The 19,689-nt window shown below is 44.7% G+C and overlaps 1 protein-coding gene across 1 annotated transcript in view; it reads left to right on the forward strand.

Moving 5' to 3' along the window:
- Positions 1–19,689, forward strand: part of LOC108572725 (Down syndrome cell adhesion molecule-like protein Dscam2) — a 110,204-nt gene that overhangs the window by 82,350 nt on the left and 8,165 nt on the right. Inside the window, exons 9-16 of the mRNA XM_017935001.1 lie at positions 7,614–7,955; positions 11,357–11,662; positions 13,776–14,075; positions 14,720–14,851; positions 15,103–15,242; positions 15,639–15,802; positions 17,345–17,559; positions 18,986–19,579. Coding sequence (XP_017790490.1) covers positions 7,614–7,955; positions 11,357–11,662; positions 13,776–14,075; positions 14,720–14,851; positions 15,103–15,242; positions 15,639–15,802; positions 17,345–17,559; positions 18,986–19,579 — 2,193 coding nt within the window. The remainder of the gene's footprint in view (positions 1–7,613; positions 7,956–11,356; positions 11,663–13,775; positions 14,076–14,719; positions 14,852–15,102; positions 15,243–15,638; positions 15,803–17,344; positions 17,560–18,985; positions 19,580–19,689) is intronic.

Raw genomic sequence — 19,689 nt, forward strand, 5'->3', positions numbered from 1 at the left:
AAATTTCTCAGGTTTCAAACTTTACATATTCTAGCAAAATTTACATATCGACAGGAATCTGAGAAAATAGGACCCAAAATCTCAGTCCTCAGTCGAAAGATATAATCTCAATCAAAATTCTAAAATAACACTGACCCTGGATATTACTGATCAATCTGTGTCACTATTTAATACTTTACTCGTTAAATTTCTCAGGTTTCAAACTTTACATATTCTAGCAAAATTTACATATCGACAGGAATCTGAGACAATAGGACCCAAAATCTCAGTTCTCAGTCGAAAGATGTAATCTCAATCAAAATTCTAAAATAACACTAACCCTGGATATCACTGATCAATCTGTGTCACTATGCAACACTTGGCGATCTCGCTATATTTCTTCCACCGACTATACCCCAGATCTCACCCTTTCACGCAACACCTTACCGTTCTCTCCGTGTATTACTTTATCCTTATACAATAAAATGCTCCTCTTACAATGTTCATCATTACCAAGGTATGGAAAAATAGTCCTCGAACACCCAATTGCTCCCCAATAAAGAATAATAACGTACAACCCACCCTCGTTCCACTCCACTCCATTCCCTTCACTGCTGAGACAAAAGAGTCGCCCCCTTAGAAATTGGCTCGTCAAATTGAGACAATGCTCTCCCCCCTCTCGTACCTGCAGACGGAAAAGTGCTGCCGACGAGTCGGCGTCAGGAGGTGTTCCCAAACGGCACGCTGGTGCTGCATCACGTCGACAGGAGTACCGATCACGGTGCATACACTTGCACCGCGAAGAACAAACAAGGCCGCTCCGACTCCCAGACGGTTCACATCGAAGTGAAAGGTAAAGTTTCTTTCCTTCCCGTCACCCGTCTTCATTCTGTCTGTCTGTCTGTCTCCCTGCTACCAAGATTGTATCTGCTCAAATTGGAATAACAGCGTGTACGAGGGCGGTATCTCTCGTCACCGGAGCTGATCCGCTCTGTCAGGATTTTACTCGGAGGAAGGGCACCCCTTGTAATCGCGAACCGGCAAACGCAACCACCGTCGAGAAATCAGTTCTTCGAGGCGTGCATAGAGCGCAGACTGAAATTTCGAGGAATTTCATATGTGTACATACTTCGTTCCTTAAAATGATCACGTTCAAACGAGATATACTTGCAGTACCGGCTGTGTTTGGAATCACTGTGCACTGCCAGTTGTAAAGAATTGTCTAAGAATTTTTTATCATTTAACTCAATTTTTGTCATTTGTCAATTGATTTTTAGTATTCGAAGAGATGAACTGCTAACATCAATTTCAAAACTATGAAGTATTAGTAGAAAATTCGATATTGATGTGAACTGACAAAATTTCCAGAAAAATGGTAGCGATTGTAAGAACTATTAACGAATTTTCTATCACTTAACTCAATTTTTGCCATTTTTGTTATTTCTCGATCGATTTTTATCGTTCGAAGAGATGAAATACTATTAATCTCCATGACATCAATTTTAAATCTATGAAGAATTAGTAGAAGATTCGATATTGACGTAAATTGACAGATGATTCCAAACTTTCGGTTAGCGTTAATTAGAGCATAACTCTAATTGTCTCGACACGAGATGCATGACGTTTCTCGCGTTTGTTTTAACAGAAAGAAGCACAAATTTTTTTCGTACATTTCCGTGAGTATTTTTACCGAAGCGAATCTTTACTTTCTTTTCTTTTTTTTTCTTGTTTGTTTTTCGAACGATGTACGAAATTAAACGGCTTCCTGGAGACGTTTATAAATTGAAGTCTATAGCAGGTAGAAGGAAACTCTACCCGGCTCGGATTTCCCCTGAAGCAGGCAACCCGCGCTGCACGCGGCCATTCGCAAATTAGAATATATATTTCACTCGAAATTGAAATGCATCGCGTAAGAATAATTTGACCTGGAAATCTATACCGCATCTCGTTGATTTACGATTCGTTTGTTTGATGGTCATACACGCTGTGGTTTCAATTAAAGCCTTCTAACTATTTAATCGATTTATTCGCATCCAATTGTAGCGCACAGTGATCGATAAGAACTGTGAAAGACATTTCTTCGATCGATATCACGGTTTCAGGTCCACGATTTTTCCCCAGCGATCACGCTGAGTCACGCTTTCACAGGTAGGACACACGAAACGTGTCGTGAATCTTTCCAAAAAAAAAAAAACGAATTAGAGAGAAAAGGAAAAACAACGAGTATCCAGACGACTGTGAAGCACCGGCAGTTACATACTCGTATGTAATCAGCCTCGCGTTAGAAACTGTGTGCCGTTCAGCTCGAAAGAATCGAGAGGAATAACGTCGCGTGACAAAAAGACCGATCGTTTCGTAAGAGAGAGCATTGAAAACGTTGTTCGCGTCGAGTCAGAAGCGATCGCGGTTCGCGTGGTCCGAAAAGAATGGCAGGGGCAATCGAAATTACGCGTCGACGACGCGTCCATCGATAACGACCGATGCGTCTACCCTTTAGTCGCGTTCGAATCGCGTTTCAACAGAGAAAGACACCGTATGTTCTTGATCGTGGAAAAAAGTAACGAAGAGAACACACAGTTCTCTCTTGTGTCATTCTCTTCCAACTAAATGAAAGATAACGACGTGTACGACGAAACGAACTCGACAGACGTTACAGAGAAGGTACATGTACATACGTAAGTACGTATAAGGTTGTTCGTGTGGGTTCGTCGTGACGAAGTAAGAAGAAGAAGAAAAAAAAAAATGTGTCGTGATCTCCTGTAATTTTGCAGTACCGCCTAAAATCGATCCGTTTAACTTTCCTGACAATATACACGAAGGCGCGCGGGTGCACATGGCCTGCGTAGTCAGCGAAGGCGATTCACCGTTGAAGATCACCTGGCTGAAGGACGGCAGGCCATTGAATTCCACGGAGACGACCACCCATCATATCGGCGAATACGATCTCACGTTGATGATACAGAGCGCGACCACGGCGCATAATGGCAACTATACGTGCGTCGCGAGCAACGATGCCGCGGAAACGTCTCGCATGGCATCGCTATTGGTTCACGGTATGCAGGGACGAGCACGGTTTTCACCATCTCCCTCTCCCCCTTTCTTCGTCGATTATTGAAAAAAAGAATAAGAAAAAAGAGAACGTTCCTTTTCACGTTCCGACGATTTTTCTCCAAATTTAACAGCCACCTTGAGAAAACAACCCCTGTCTCGCTTTGTGAAAACGCGTCGATGCCGCGACGAATCACGGTGGTGCGTATTTTTTGCATTTGGTCGAGAGAAAAGATATGGATTCTGTCGGGTAATACAATGAAGTTGGAGTAATTTCTACGAGTGTATAATATAGGATGAACGCGTTGAGTTTTCAATTTTCACCACCGTGATCAGAGAAACGGCATCGCGAACGCGTACAATCACCCGTGAATGAAAAGTTCGCGCGTCGCGAAACGACGCGGCGAAGCGTTTTCCGCTCGTCAGCCGACAACTTTTCAGCAACCGCGCGAACCATTCACTCTCCCCCTTTCTCTCTCACCCCCTTGCCTTCTACGAAGCTCTTTTTTTCTCTCTACCTCTGTCTCTCCCACTCTCTCTCTCTCTCTCTCTCTGTACGGTGGCGGTCACCAATTTCAGCCACGATCGTCTTTTATTTCCAACCCCCCAATTCCGACAACTCGGTTAGCAAAATTTTCCGTTCGGTTCCCAGCCTGTCTCCCATTCAAAACAGCCGACGAACACGCCCGACGTATGATTTCACGCTCTATTTTCTCTCGTTTCTATTCTACCCGACCGCGTTTTCGCGACCTCCTCTTTTCTCTCTCTCTCTCTCTCTCTCTCTCTCTCTTTCTCTCTTTCTAATAACTTCCCCACCCTGGGCTCGGGGATAAATTCTGCAATTGCCGCTGACGAGGGAGGCCGGCGTGGTATGGCCGTGAAACGGCCAGGAAAAACGAAGGAAAAAGTGTACCCGTGGTGGCATCGTCGATATTAATCGTCACGCGGCACTCGACAGCCCAGGACTTCTCGACCGGTTGGAAACTCCCGGCGCAAAAGCGCGCAAGATCAATCGTTGCCACTCTTCATCCTCCGGGCGAGGATTCTCCTCTCCCCCTTCCTCCTTCCTTTTTCCTCTCTCTCTCTTTTCTCCTTTTTCCCTCCTTTTTTCCCCTGTTTCCCTCCCTCGTCGCTCTTTCCATGCTCGTTTGCGTGGCACACGCGACCAACCGAGCCGTTTCCTCCTCGCTCGTGCCCACAGCCAGCCAGCTCCGCTTTTCCTCGTTTTCGTCGTCTGTCGGGGCGGTTGGCATTAAAAACCACCACCAGCCACCACCACCACCACTACTACCCCCCTCAAGTTCTCTCTAGACGAACAAATCAGTGCAAGCGGAACGAACGAACGAAACTCTTGGCCGACGTACGAAACGAACGGCCTAAGGGTGATTTTAACGTGTCGTGCCGTGACAAGCGGCGAGCCGAAACAGCATCCTCGGTTACGCGCGTCGTCGCGACGCGTCTCGCTCTGTGTGCACGCTACCGTGTGTACGCGTGCAACCACTGTCACTGTAAATGATCGTTGGTTTTTTTTTTTCATGTGACTTTTTCTTTCTTTTTCTCGTTTTTTTTTTTTTTTGCTCCTGCTAGTAGGATGGATTAAGAGTCTGAGGGTCTGGCCCTTGGGCTGTAGACTTTGGATCGTTATGTGCGATCGATACGAGATGCACTCGATGGATTTAATTGATCTGTTTTATTCAGTTTTTATTTTTGGAAATTTGGGGAGAGAACCTTGGGTGTCTGACGACGGTGATTTGTCAATGGTATAGTCGGTGGAAGCGATACAACGGGGTAGTAAAATTTATCAGGCGTCAAAGTTAAAGTAGCAAATGTCAACTCAGAATTTCTTTTGCACGGTAGTATATTTAGAATATTTGCGTATCAATCTCTAAGAAAAAATATCAACAGAAACTTTACAACGACACAATATCCTGCGTGCAATATCGTTCAATATTTCAATTCACAACCTCGCTGTATCGCTTCCGTCAACTGTACTTACAGACTCCCCGTTCTTCTTAACTTCTCCCACAAAGTATCAAAGTACACACAAAAATTCTACAAAGAAGTTCCTCAAAAAGTGTACTCAGGTACGCGATACCCTCCAAATTTACAATTCCACCAGCTATACACCCTGTCTCCAAACCAAATCCTTGGAACGTTCCTCGAACACTACAAACACAGTCGCGTCCATCATCCCGCGAGTAGTTTTTCCCGTAAAACGATGAACGCCGCGCCGGTAGGATCATCCGTGTGTATTTTTCTCCCTTTTGTTTAATTACTGGAGTGTGCAAGGCACGAAACTCGTCACAGAAACGGCGTTCTCTTTCTGTTGGAACAACGTCAGCCGTGTTTATCGTCAAACACATATGAATTCGTTTTGTTTGTTCGTTTATCGAACTGTCTCGCTGCACGTAACTCGGTTGATACCGTGTGCATACATACACACAAACACATGAATATCTAACGCGTATCGGTGTACGTCACATGCACCTGCACACCGTAAGGGCGATGGCACTCTTTAGGCATTACTCATGTAACGTTGCGCTATCTGCCGCGAACCAACCCCCCCGTTCGCTGCTCGGTTTCTCAATTATTCTCAAACAACCAGCCACGTTCTGTTCTAATACCTCCGGGCCACTGGATGTACCCGGGGATACGCGCTCCTGTATATCTCTTTCTATGTAACCGGGGCCAACGAGGCGAGTTATTATTGTCGTTCTACGGCATTACGTCCGGTTTCCGCGACGAGACCTGCCCCGTACTGAACAGTCGGCGAAATATTCGCGATGGGGGAACGTTTTCGTTCTCACAATGCCCGTATTCGTCGCCCCTCGACTATATTTCGAACAGCGCAAAAAAAACACCGAAATTTACGCGCGATGATTAGAATGGAATTTTTTTCGATTTTGCCAAACGTGATGTTAAATACACTATAAGCTCGTCTTATATCGACCCGTCGCTAATGGAAAAGAGGTGCGTGTCCAATTGGAAAAATTTTCAATTTCAGCTTAGATATTAGGTGTTACATCGCGAGGATAGAGCGGATATCCTACGAAACGGTAGGAGCGATATCTCGATAATTCCAAAGGCTTTCAGTACCTTTAATTAACATAAATAGCTGGTTTATTTCGTTAACGGACCGCCATTGGTTCGCGCTATAACCATATCGAAGCGACCCCCGTGACTTCGTCAATATTAATACGATTCTATAGATATAGATATATGTATATAATGGCGTACGCGTAATGACGCACAGCCGAGTTGATAAGCAGCGTTGATGTTATCGCATTACGCCTACCCTGCCCCAGCGTCCATTACGGGCGGCGTAATACACGCGCGAGCCACACACAGCCGATACGATAGATTCGAGCGTCGCTTCAATAAGGTTAATGGACTTAGAAAGGTGTAATCCTTCAAAGGACATCGGTTTGCATGGCCGAGAAGCGAGCTCGATGCAGAGATGCTGCACGTGAAATCCCCTCTTTGGCCAACTGACATTTGCCTAGCAGCGCTCTCAACCAGATTACCAATTTCGCCCGTTCCTAGCGGTGCAACGTATAACGAGAGTGACATTTCGATGGATACATTGTGTTGCTTCGCTTTAATTGAACAAACTACCTGGTACATTATATGAAAATTCGTTGAACAACGTGAAATACTTCTAAGGATATAGCTTGTAATCGAAGGTTCGTGGGGCAACTAGCGCAGAGAGGGATGATATTTGGTCGTCCTGAAAGTTCATGCGGCTTTATAACGTTCTGAAATTAAACACTTTTGGTTCGAATAATTTAGAAATGTATTAAGAGAGAATTAATTTCATGTACGTAAAAATTCGAACGAATCTTCCCGACTCAAAGCTAATTTACGCTCGAGAAATATCCTGCTCACAATTTGGTGGTTTATTTCGGAATTAATAATATGTTAAAAGAGAATTAATTGCGTGTACATAAAAATTCGAACCTCTAAGAGAAAAAAATCGTGCTCACAGTTTGGTGGTGTATGTGGGAATTAATTCACTGTACTTTCCTGAGACCTGGTACCATTATCGCTGCAGATTCATAAAGTAGCGAATTGGATTTCAATGGATCTTGTTTTTTCTATGAATGGCTTAAAATCGTAGAAACTTACAGGATGACCTAACACATCTAAGTACACTCATAATCCAACACGAAGGATAATAATTCCCAAGTAAGATCCACGCAAACGAGAAAAAAAGCTGCCAAGGACTCTCTATCCTTCACTTTTAGTCGCGCCAAGGATCTTCATCCGTCTCGATAAATCCTCACTGTCGAATACTCCAAAGCATAGGCGTACGCTAAACATTTTCGAAGCACCTAAACTCGCATCGATCATTCAACAGAGGAAGCGTGTCAACGGCGATGCAGACATCCCCGGAACTCTGGACCATGGAGAGAGGAGGATCTGACGATCGAAATCCCGCCTGTACTCTGCTAACCCCGTCTACACATATGCACAAACGTCGACATGATATATTACACACTTGCACACGCTTTACACACAAACGCACACACACACACATCGTTTATGACACACACGCTCACCGCTTGAATCTCTTTTTTTTTTCACAGTTCCACCTACGATAGCTCCCTTTAGCTTTAACAAGGATCTGTCGGAGGGCGTGCGTGCTCAGGTAACTTGCATGGTCGAGAAGGGCGATCCTCCGTTCACGATCGCCTGGTCCAAGGACGGCGAGCCGATCGCCGGGCCCAGTACAGCTGGCTTCGGGAACACCGGGATAACCGGTCCCAGACACACGCAGACACCCGCCGGGCTACGCGTAACCAACATTGACGCCCATTCCAGTACCATAGTTATCGAGCGCGTGAGCGCAGCGCACACCGGCAACTATACTTGCCTGGCGCGCAATTCGGTGGCCGAGGTCCTCTGGACGGCCGAGTTGATCGTTCGTGGTAAAGTAGACCGAGAGAAAGCCGCAGCCGGCGGGCAAAGCTCGTAAAAGAAAAAAATATCGAAAGCACTGTCTCACTTCTTCGTTTGTTTTTTTTTTCGAAATGTCGTTCACTCACTCACTCTATATCTATCTCTCTACTCACACCTCACTATTTTCTGTTTTATTTTCTTGCACCTGGCTGCGCACCACTTGTCACTGTCTATACATCTTTGCCGATATATTTATCTCTGTGTGCACCGGTTGACTTGTACTTAGCAAACGGAACGTTCGATTGCCTCTCGCGTTTTTGTCACAATTTTCTCGAGTGTGATGTAAGTGTGTGTTTTTGTGACTTCTCTTTTTCGAAGTGTTACTTCAACGAGAATTTTCGCGCTCGAGGATCTTTGAATTTTCACGCCAGGCAGAGGGTTCGCGGCGAAATGATTATTGCGGTGTTATTTACGCCGGTGAGAAATTGCCATTGGAGTGTTTAAACGGTTGTCCATATCGTTAGCGGCGCAAGGGGCAATTAAACGGTCCCGTGAGCCGGCCCGTGCATATTTACATTCTATATTGTAATTGTTATCATTGGTATTGTGTAATCACGTGTAAACGCAGCCGTGCAGCCGCAGCAGCCGCCGCAGCCATCGCAGCCGCGAAATAGCATGGGGACGTGTCTAGCTAGGGCTGCGGGTTCTTTCGTCTTTCACTTTGCTCTCGGTTATCTTACCTGCTTTATCCACTCTATCAAATTCATCTTGAGGATCGAACGTAAAATCCAAATTCGTCTTTTTTTCCCTTTTTTTTTTCTAATTACCAACAAACGTGACTTATCGTCGAGTATATACGTATATCTGCCACAGAGAACCGTCGATGCGATAACACTAGTACACAGTTTACACGATACGTCTGTACAGAATGTACAGGACCGTGGATTGGAAACGACACGAACGAAATATTTGTCTCTCGCGTTTCACAAATAATACTATTTTTCGACGATAGTCCACCGTTGGACACGTGCAAACGAAACTCTCTGTACGCACACATAGATCCGGGGTAACCGAGATGATCGTAAAACGAAACGCAGCAGCAGCAACAACTCCGCCCAGCCAGCAACGCGACGCACCAACGCACTTGAGCACAGCACAATAATTACGATAGCGTTTATCTCACCCACCGATCACGCCGTACTTTTCTTCTAATATATAGTTGTGTATCTATCACAGGCGCACCAAATCTATGATAATAATCGCACTGTTTCCCGATCTTCGAGTAACACGAGTTTACCGCGATCCGCGAAACGATTCCTCCGGTTTCTCCCGGTTTTCGTAAAAAGAAACTCGAGGAAAGTTCGTTGCGGCTTTTTTGTCGACGGACAGAAAAGTATCGCAAGTCCGTAAGAGAACGTCGAAAGGATAAAGAGATAAGGAGGGTCGAGTAAAGGAAGACACTGCCCTGGAGAGTGGTAGAAAAGCGTGTCTGTGTGTACGCGATAGCGTAGTTTGGGATCTTGAAATTCGACGACACGGGAACAGCGATCGCGGTACTCTCCGAACGAAAGGGATTCTGCATGAAAGGGCACCAGCCACTTTTGCGAAATTCGGCTTCGGCGTAGCACCACTTCATCTTGAATTTGTACGAGTACCAAGCAGCCAGCAGCAGCAGCCTCGAAGTTCAACTTGGAACACCGATTCTCGGCTCGTTCACTTGATCAGCACACGCATATAAATGCACCAATACACGTTCTGTTCCTTTCTTTCTTTCGTTTCTTTTAGTCATCGTCGATGTCTTCTTATTGTCCATTATTTCGTTCTGTTATCGCCTGGTCCTAGTACCTCCTACCACCTTTCCGTCTTGGTTGTATTTCATCGAGAAGTCGATTATGGACCACTTGGCACCAATTCCTTCCGCGCGACACCAGCCTTATTGTTTCACCCGGAAACACCGCTCCCGTGTTCCACCCCGAGGCCACTTAATCGACGGCTACGTATAAATTGCACCGATTGAACGTTGTTACGTGGCGAATAATTGATCGTAGCTGAGACCGTAGAGAAACTATTTCGGGAAGAATCAGTGGGTAACCGAGTTTCGCGTTGTTTTCTCCAAAGAAAAAGCGAAAAGATCGAGAAGAAGGAGCGGGTGTAGAGGGGATGACGTTGAAGCTACGAATTATTCGCCATGTACCGCTGTTTCTGCTGATACGTGCACCGAAAATAATTGGCCGACGCAAATATTTGAGCAAGAGCACACAAAAGGCCTTGGCCCCTCTCACGAGTATGTACGCAAATGCACAATCACCGCCATTGTTCTTCAGTGAAAATGTCCGCACAGCACTGATTTCTGCAACGCTCTCACTCTCTTTCTCTATCTTTCTCTCTCTCTCACTCACTCACTCTGTCTCTCTTTATATATATATATATCACTGTGGCCCCTACGATGTTTACCGTATCACCGTTATTTAGATCTGTTCTGTCACCAGAAAAATTGTCGAGCATATAAAGAGCACTGTTCTTCCCTTTTTCACCGACACACGCGCACTTTCCACTTTTTCTCACCGCCCCTTTTGTCTCTTCGCTGTCTCTCGTTCACTTTATTAAATCGCGTTTACATATCTACCTATCGCGTTATCCTTCTCACTGTTCCACTTTTGCCTGTATTATTATCGCGGTCGACACAGGGAGAGGAATTGACCGCGCAACGAGTGCCGTACTTAAACGATCGATGCGATCCCACGAGAAAGCAATAGAAACTCGTGTTTGCGTTCTTTTCTCTCCCTCGGTTGGCCGCACGCGCACCCCTCAAAATTACGTCTTTTGTTTCACTTTGCGCTGAAGTAGGAAGTTGCAGTAGGCCAATTCGAGAAAGTTCGCTCTTGCCTCGGCGCAATAAGCTTAGATACGAACGCAGTGGCATCTGAAATATTCTCTCCCTCTTGTAACTCCTTCACGCGAAACAGAGGAAAACGGGGAAGAGGAAGGAACCATCGTGGAGAACGTCCCTCTCTCGTACTTTCGCCCGTCGATTCCACCCTCTGTTTCCTGCAAAATCATCGAATTCGCAATTCCGGTTCGGGAATAACCGCGTTTCACCGTCCTTCTATTCTCTCCGGCAACGAAATACCGCGGGAACTAACAAGCTCGACCGCGATAATTGCTGGAAAAAAGCGAGGGAAGAGAGAGGAGACGCGCGGCCTGTCAGGCAGCGGGGGATCCATTAAAAGTCGACGAGATCTGCAAGTAAAATCGTGGGGTGGAAGGAGGCGGCGCGGCGGTACGATGAAATTTCAGATGCCACGGTGGTCGTGGTCGTCGACGGTGCGCGAAAGCCGCCTCTCTCTCTCTCTCTCTCTCTCTACCGAACGCCAGTATTCCGGCTAACTAACCACCTGTGTTTGTGTGTGTGTGTTGTGCCGCGAAACAGTGCCGCCCCGTTGGGTGATGGAGCCCCAAGATGTCCGCGCTTCCGAGGGGATGCCGAGGCTGGTGCTTCATTGCCACGCGGATGGGTTTCCGCCGCCGGCGGTCTCGTGGCGACGTGCTAGCGGCAATAAACCGGGGAATTATCGCGATATCGTCACGCACGAACACACGCAAGATTTAAGGATACACTCGAACGGATCGTTGGTGTTTGGAAGGGTGCAGGAGGACCATGAGGGATTTTACTTGTGCGAGGCGGTGAACGGAATCGGAGCTGGACTTAGCAAAGTCGTACATCTGACTGTGAACGGTAAGGCGCCTCCTACTTCACCCTGGGGACAGATCTACGGGGCTGTTTCTGCACTCTACTCGGTTTTTCCTCGGTTTTCTTCGATGGTAGAATTATTGCGAAGGACGAAGTGGTGAAATCTGGATGTGTTGTACATGGGGTGGTTTTGGGGATTTGAAATTTGGTTTGGTATGTGTGTATGCAGTTGTGTTTTCCTTGCTTTTGTTCGATGGTAGAATTATTGTGGAGAAGTGGTGGAAGCTAGAAATGTTATACAAAGGGTGGTTCTGGGGATTTGAAATTTGGTTTGGTATGAGTGTATGCAGTTGTGTTTTCCTTGCTTTTGTTCGATGGTGGAATTATTGTGGAGGAGAAGTGTTACATAGAGGGTGATTTTGGAGATTTGAAAGGATGTTAAAAAAGTGGCAAATTTGTAGCACTTCAGGCACCTAAAATTTTGACGAGGCATCATTCTATAAGTCCTAAGGTGAAGGTAGTAAAACTCAAGGTAGTAAGGTAAGTTCAAACTCAAATGCACTCACGTCACATCAATTCCATGAAATACTTTGTTTATATATTATTGTTGGACATATTTGTGGGTGCAAAATAGGCCAATGTGTAGCGGGGTGTTGTTCACACGTTGCAACAGTATTCACCTGCCAACTTCCTCAACCAATATTTTACCGAAGAAATGTCATCTGAAGAAGAGAAGGATCAATATTTTACCGAAAAAATGTCATCTGAAGAAGAGAAGGATGAAATATAATAACAATTCGATGCATTTCATCTTGTTTTAGAAGTAAGTTACAGTAGAATAGCGAACACATTTCACGGAATATTTGCATGGTAGCACCTTATCTTAATTTCTCGCGTTTTATCGTTATTAATTAGCAATTTGAGCAATATGTTTTTACACACTATATAAATATTGACTTTCCTCTATAGAATAGCGTTTGAATTTTTTTCATTTCATGCATTCATCTCAAAGTCAGAAAGTTTCAATTCGAATTTCGAAGTACCGTCAACTTCATCTACATTTTTTATAACTTTCCCATCACATTTCAGATAAATAATTGTGCATTTATGATGCCGCAGGACTTATAGAATGGTGCCTCGTTAAAATTTTTGGTGCCTGAAATGCTACAAATTTGGCATTTTTTTAACATCCTCCTTTGGTTTGGTACGAGTGTATAGAGATATAGTCTGTTTCTACAATCTACTCGGTTTTTCCTTGCGTGCTACAAATTTGGCATTTTTTTAACATCCTCCTCTGGTTTGGTACGAGTGTATAGAGATATAGACTGTTTCTACAATCTACTCGGTTTTTCCTTGCTTTTGTTCGATGGTAGAATTATTGCGGAGGAGAAGTGGTGAAATCTAGAAGTACTACACAGAAGGTGATTTTGGAGATTTGAAATTTGGTTTGGTACGAGTGTATAGAGATATAGTCTGTTTCTACAATCTACTCGGTTTTTCCTTACTTTTGTTCGATGGTAGAATTATTGCGGAGAAAAAGTGTTACATGGAGGTGATTTTGGAGATTTGAAAGTGGGATTAATTTGTGAGTATAGAGTTAGAAGAAGTGTTACATGGAGGTGATTTTGGAGATTTGAAAGTGGGATTAATTTGTGAGTATAGAGTTAGAGAATTGTAGAATTTCATGCAAGTGTTTAGTGTGAAACGAGAGTTGAATGAACGGAGTATACTTAAGCAAGAGTGACAGAGGTGCGAAAGAAGAATGTTTCGGACTGAGTACACGAGAATATTGTATGAACGCAGGGTGCCTATCCAAGCATTCGAGTAGATGCGACTGTATATCTCTGAGAAGAGAAAAATGAGAAGAGCAGAAAGTAACAGAAAGATTCTCGAAGATATATGTATAAGGTCAGTGTGTAAAAGTCAACGAGGGTTCCACAGATAATACTTTAATCTCATATAAAATCACACAAAGTTTCATTTTCCATGAAATATATTTCGTTTATTACCTGAAATAACAATCTTCAAAATTGATCATACAAGTGTGTCTTAAAAAAAGCTCCATAAGAAAAACGGGAAGCAAATTTTCGTCTCTATAAAAAGAGAAAACTTGTTCACATAAGCGTTGGTTATTGTTGTCCCCTATAATCCCGCACAGTGCCCGCACACTTCGTGGAGAAACATCGTAACCAAACAGCGAGGCTAGGTTCAAGCGCGTCTCTGCGTTGCGAGGCGAAAGGCGATCATCCCTTAAAAATACTGTGGAAGAAGGCTGGCGCGCACCTTGAACAGAAGCTGTCCGACTATCGGTACACGTTGAAGGAAGAGAACACCACCGACGGTAGTATCAGCACGCTCGAGTTCATCAGCACAAGCCGAGAGGACAGCGGCAGATATTTCTGCATCGCTTCGAACGCCTACGGCCGCGACGAAATGACGATCCACCTGTATATACAAGGTAAAAAAAAAAAGAGAAAAACAAGTGAAAACTTCCGGGAATGCATATTTCACACGCGAAGATTTAACCGCGAGCAGAGATGACAATCTCGACGATCGTTACCTTGAACGTGAATTATTAACGCAACGTCCCCGGTTGCTCCGCGTTAACGACACTCACTCGCAGATAAATCGGGGCAAAAAGAAGAAAAGGAAGAAAAAGAGGAAAAATTAAAGGCCGTTTTTCAAACGATAGACGCGATAATCCACGGTGGTAGCGACGTTATCGGCGTAATGCATCGGCTCATTGCAAACGGGACAATTTCGATAATGTTTCCGGGTTCTTGGTATTTGCATATAACGTTGTCGAGCTACGCGTAATTATCGTAATGTATACGAACGCGCGAGCACACCGAGTCGTCCATTTAATTTAATGCGTTTTCGCACAAGTGCCGGCCGTGCAACCGAACGACAGACGAGATAATCGCCGCGTATCCAGCCCCGCGAAATGAAATATGTTTCGGTCGCGAAGGTTCGCGCGTACTCCGCGTAACAAACCCGTGTACACGCGACAGACAATCCCATCTGATTCCGTTTGCGAAGCATTTGGTGAAATAGTCTAACGAGTGACCCGTATTTATTTTCATCCGGGGATAATTCGACCAGAGCCGCCCGATTTCCCGCGGAATCTTCACGTGATCGAGAAAGGAAGCAGATATATCAATATCAGCTGGACGACCAGCCAAGACGGTAACAGCCCTATCACGCAGTATATCATCGAGTACAAGACAGACACCGGTAATTGACTCTTCAATTAAACGATTCTTTTGTTCGGATGATTTATGAACCTCTCTGGTCCACTGTGCACACCTTAGAGATTTAGAAACATCAACAGAGGCAAAAGAATTTTCTTTACAGCTGTGGTATACTAAAAGGGATTTAGTATACTATACGGATAATACGGAGAAGAGTAAACGAATAATATACTCGAACTGATCATTCAACAGGTACTTCAGATTCTCTCCTAAGGCACGAAACATATTTTACAGAAGTATGGCACGACCACACGTTCCACACGACAGTACCAGGCACCCAGGCTCACGCTCACGTGAGCGGTTTACGTCCAGCTGTCTCCTATCAGTTCCGAATATACGCGGAGAATGAATTAGGCCGGAGTCAGGCAAGCGACGTAAGTATACTCCGAGGAGCTTAAATACGTAACACCGTTCTCATCTTACCAACGCGACAGAGACTGTCATCCCGCGAGTCGATTTATAGCCATGATCGATTTCTTCCCTTGTATATAAGCTTCCTCGACGCGCAATTTTCTTGCTCGCTGAATATACCCCTACCTGCCCTCTTAGGCGACGTAATCGTCGTCGAGCGTGATTAAAATTCCGCGACGTTCCCGCCTCTTATCGCGTTCACGTTCCGATTCGAACGGAACGTGATAGTGTGGAAGAGGGGTGAAATCACGTAGTGAAATCGCAGGTGGATAAAAACGTACGAGAAAAATTCTCCGTATTATCATCGGATAACCGACGCCGCGTGTGCGTCTCTTTTTTTTTTCTTGTCGCTTCCGCAGATTTTGGAAACGACGACAGAAGGGGAGAAACCTGGTGGCCCGCCGAGAAATCTCAAGGTAGATCCTGTCAGCTCGACCGAGTTTAACGTCACCTGGGATCCACCTGATCATGATTTATGGAACGGCGAGATACTCGGTTATCACGTCGGCTACAAGGAACATCGGTAACGATCCTTTTCACGAAGATGACGCACCCCTTTAACGACCAACCCCAGTTCACCTTACTTACAGCCAACGAATACGTTTCGTTGCCGCCGACGGCGTGTAACGTAACGAATCGAACCGCGTATTTCTCGCATAACGCTGATATTCTATACTCAGTTACATGATAAATAACCACAGCCAGCGGCACGCGGTTTTACCGTTTATTCCCCAGCGCGGACCATCGATGCTGAAAATATTTTCCGAACACGTTGCAGCTCTGTGCGTGCGTAACGAACGTACAGACGGGCTGCTCGACCATTATTTTAATATTGTACAGAGTGACCTATTTTTCGAATGGCTAGATTTTAGGAGTTGAGATTAAAAATCGCTTTGGTAACTTTGTACGCTTTTTTCAAACGTTCGATGGTGAATGTATTAGGTCGTGTGATGTTAAGTAGGTTTTTAATTGTTTGTAGATCGATTGGTCGGGGGGTGAGAAGTTCTGCATTTTTTTTTTCCTTTTTTGAGGTTAGTTTCGAGTTCGTGCAGTTCTTGTTAACCCTTTCGTTGCTGTCGGTCCCTGTAGACGCTTTAAAAATTGGTGGAGCTTTCTGGCGCAATTTTAAGGGAGAATTAATTTAATCCTTAATTTCGTTCCCTGCGCAATTCCGCCTTAATTTAACGATATGAATATTGAAACGGTGGTTAACCCCTTAACGTATGATTTCTTTTCTGACTGGGCATCTAAGCGTCAGCCATTTTCTGGTTTCGTACTGTATCAGGTAACTGAAGCTAGTCTGTTACAGATTAATTACGTTTAGTAATTCTCAGTCTTACGAATTCAAACGAAAGTTAGAATTACAATTAATTTTTCCTAGTAATACTATTTCTCTCACATCTTAACCAGAATTTTTGCCAAGCCTGACACGTTGTTGTAGGTTAAGGGGTTAAAACGAACAATTTTGTTCTAAATTCTGTCGCAGCGAAAGAGTTAAGTTGAACTTTCACAACTTTCACATTTCATATTACAAGATTTAACACATTGAATACCGAACCGATTCTGCATAACTTGTCCACGGCGCCGAAAATAATTTTTTATTCCAATGCAACACATCGCAATACGCATAAATAATATGTCAACGGTTAGAAATAAAACTGCTTAAATACACCGTGTGATGCATTAGATGAAAATTTGACAAATACTACCGTTTGTTCAAATTAAATGCTGTCACTAATATAGGCACCGCCGGACACCACGGCATTCAAGTGTTAATCCTTTCCGGTCCTACGTCGAGTCTGACTCGGAACTTTCGCCTTCGGATATCGTACAATGATAAATTCTCAATAATAATAAACCATTTTTATGCATCAATATTACACCGAAACTTAGTATTTTATAACCAATATTACGCTGAAATATTGAAACAAAGGGGCTACTGCCCGAAACTAACCAAATGAGTGCAGGATAACTGGACTCTTTACTGGACCGCAAGGGGTTAGCAGTAATACAATTACTCGTTAAATCAATCACTAAGTTACTCGTTTACTACAAAAATTCTCAGATTGGCGGCGGATCAGTACACCTACAGAACCGTGGAGAGGCGAATTTCAACGGCCAGCGTTGCTCTAGGACTGGCAAGAACATCGATGCCAGGCAGACAGTATCAGCTCGCGAATCTGAAGAAGTTCACACGGTACAGCGTGGTCGTGCAAGCGTACAACGCGCTTGGCCAAGGTCCGATGACACCGGAAGTAGTCGCTACCACCCTCGAAGACGGTAAGGAGAAAGCTCGAACGTTGGCACAGTTTTTCGCGTGATATCGACTCTCCCTATGAATGTTTCAAAACGTGGGGCACCATAGGGACGTGGCATTAGCGAGAAGAGATTTAACGAACACGATTCGTCGCCGTTCAAAAATTCATGAACGGAATAATACCGGAGGCCAGCGTGCCTATCATGAATCCCGCCATGAATACCAACCTTGCCTGTATATCCAGTCGAGTTTCGAATAAATAATAAATTCAGCAGCCGGCTGCCTGGAACTGATCTGCTTGCAAATAAGTTCTTTAATCCTGGCCGTCGTGAACGCGGCCCGGTTAAACTCCCAAGTGCTCTATCTCTCTCTCTCTCTCTATTTTCTCGACGGTGAGAACTTTCGCCCTTCCGCGACAAACTGCGTTTCTTACGGAGGTCTCGCGAGAAGAACCTAGCTTCCTCGCGTTAAAACTGTTCGCAATTGAAATCTCCGGCTGGATTTTAAAAGTTGACGGCTGTTGGTTCTTCTCGTTTCAAAAATTCAGTTCGAAGTTAAATATTGCACTTTGGTCGCTTAACGCTGCAGGGTAGCAAACCGTGCTGTTTGTGTCGCGATTCATCTTAACGGAGAATTTTCAGAAGTCCTTAAGTTACACAATGAGATCGTTATTAAGATTGTTTGTTCTTGGAAGATTTTCATGAATGTGCCCATTAGTAGTTCTTCGTCAGAACTACTGCTTGATTTTATGTCTATCTGTGTGTTTTATTTTAACTTCTAAATTCTTTGACCGATTTGGACCAAAATTTGCATAGCTTCTCTTTAAGATCCCGTGGAAAATTTGGACACTTCACTCTCCCTTTTTGTATAATTACTCTTCAGAATCCTGTGGGAAATAGAAGCTACTATTAAACCTGGACACTTCACTCTCCCTGATTCTCATAAGTGTTTAATTACAGATTTCCGCAGAAACTGATATTCTAGACATGGGAAACTCTGCTTCTAATAAAAAAAAAAAACAATACTAAACAGTAAAGCAAAAATGTCCATAGAGACTCAAAACTACTTAATTTACAATAACAAAAAAACAGAGCCTCTCTCTCTACCTCCCTATTAACTCCCAAACTCTTTGACCACTCTACACCAAATTTTGCATACTTACCATTCTGCATAGTAATTGCATAATTACTCTCCAGGACCCTGTACAAAATATAAGCTACCCTGGAACCTGGACACTCTCTCTGCGATCCCCATTATTGTTTAATTTTCACATTGCCACAAACGCTGATGTTCCACACGTAAAAAACCCAGTCTGCAATAAAAAATAGTCCGAAAAATGCACGATAAAAAATTTGAAAAAACGAATATTCCTACTCCAAGTGAATGAAACCAGGATTAAATCTGATAACTCCTGGTAATTGACTCGCGGCCCCATTGAAATGTCCTCAGTGCCGAGCAGCCCTCCGCAAGACATCCGGTGCGCCGCGTTGTCCTCGCAATCACTGCAAGTCTCCTGGGACTCGCCGCCCGATTCCAGTCTGAACGGTGTCTTGAAAAACTACAAGGTCATATGGGAGAACATGGACGCTCTGACCGAGTCGCCTAAATCGGAAATGAAGACCACCAGTGCCTTGACTGTCGTAATTCACGGCCTCGACAAGTACACCAACTACTCTGTCCAAGTGTTGGCGATGACCAGAGCCGGAGACGGTGTTGCCTCGTCACCTTTGTACTGCGTCACCATGGAAGATCTGCCGGAGGTACCAGCGGGCGTGAAGGCGGTCGTCAGGTCGGCAACGTCAATTATCGTGTCGTGGCACCCGCCGCTCAAGAGCAACGGAAACATCACCTCGTACAACGTTCATATCCGCTGGGTCGGCCCCGAGGGAAAATGGTACACGCGAGCGTTGCCGCCTTATCAGACCAGCTATCAGGCGGAGAGCTTGCACAAGAAAAATCAGTACGAGTTTAGTATCGCGGCGGTCACCTCGGTTGGCGAGGGTCCACAGACTCAGCCTATCACTGTCTCACCTTCTAGCGAGGGTAAGTGAGGGGATTTGTTTGAATTTTTGGAAGGGCACAGAGGATCGAGCGCGTGAATCGTCGATTTAGTTGCGAATTTACACGCCGCGTTTCCTCCGCTGACGTAGGAG

Source organism: Habropoda laboriosa, unplaced genomic scaffold, assembly GCF_001263275.1.
Source record: "Habropoda laboriosa isolate 0110345459 unplaced genomic scaffold, ASM126327v1 scaffold22, whole genome shotgun sequence".
Taxonomy (NCBI): domain Eukaryota; kingdom Metazoa; phylum Arthropoda; class Insecta; order Hymenoptera; family Apidae; genus Habropoda; species Habropoda laboriosa.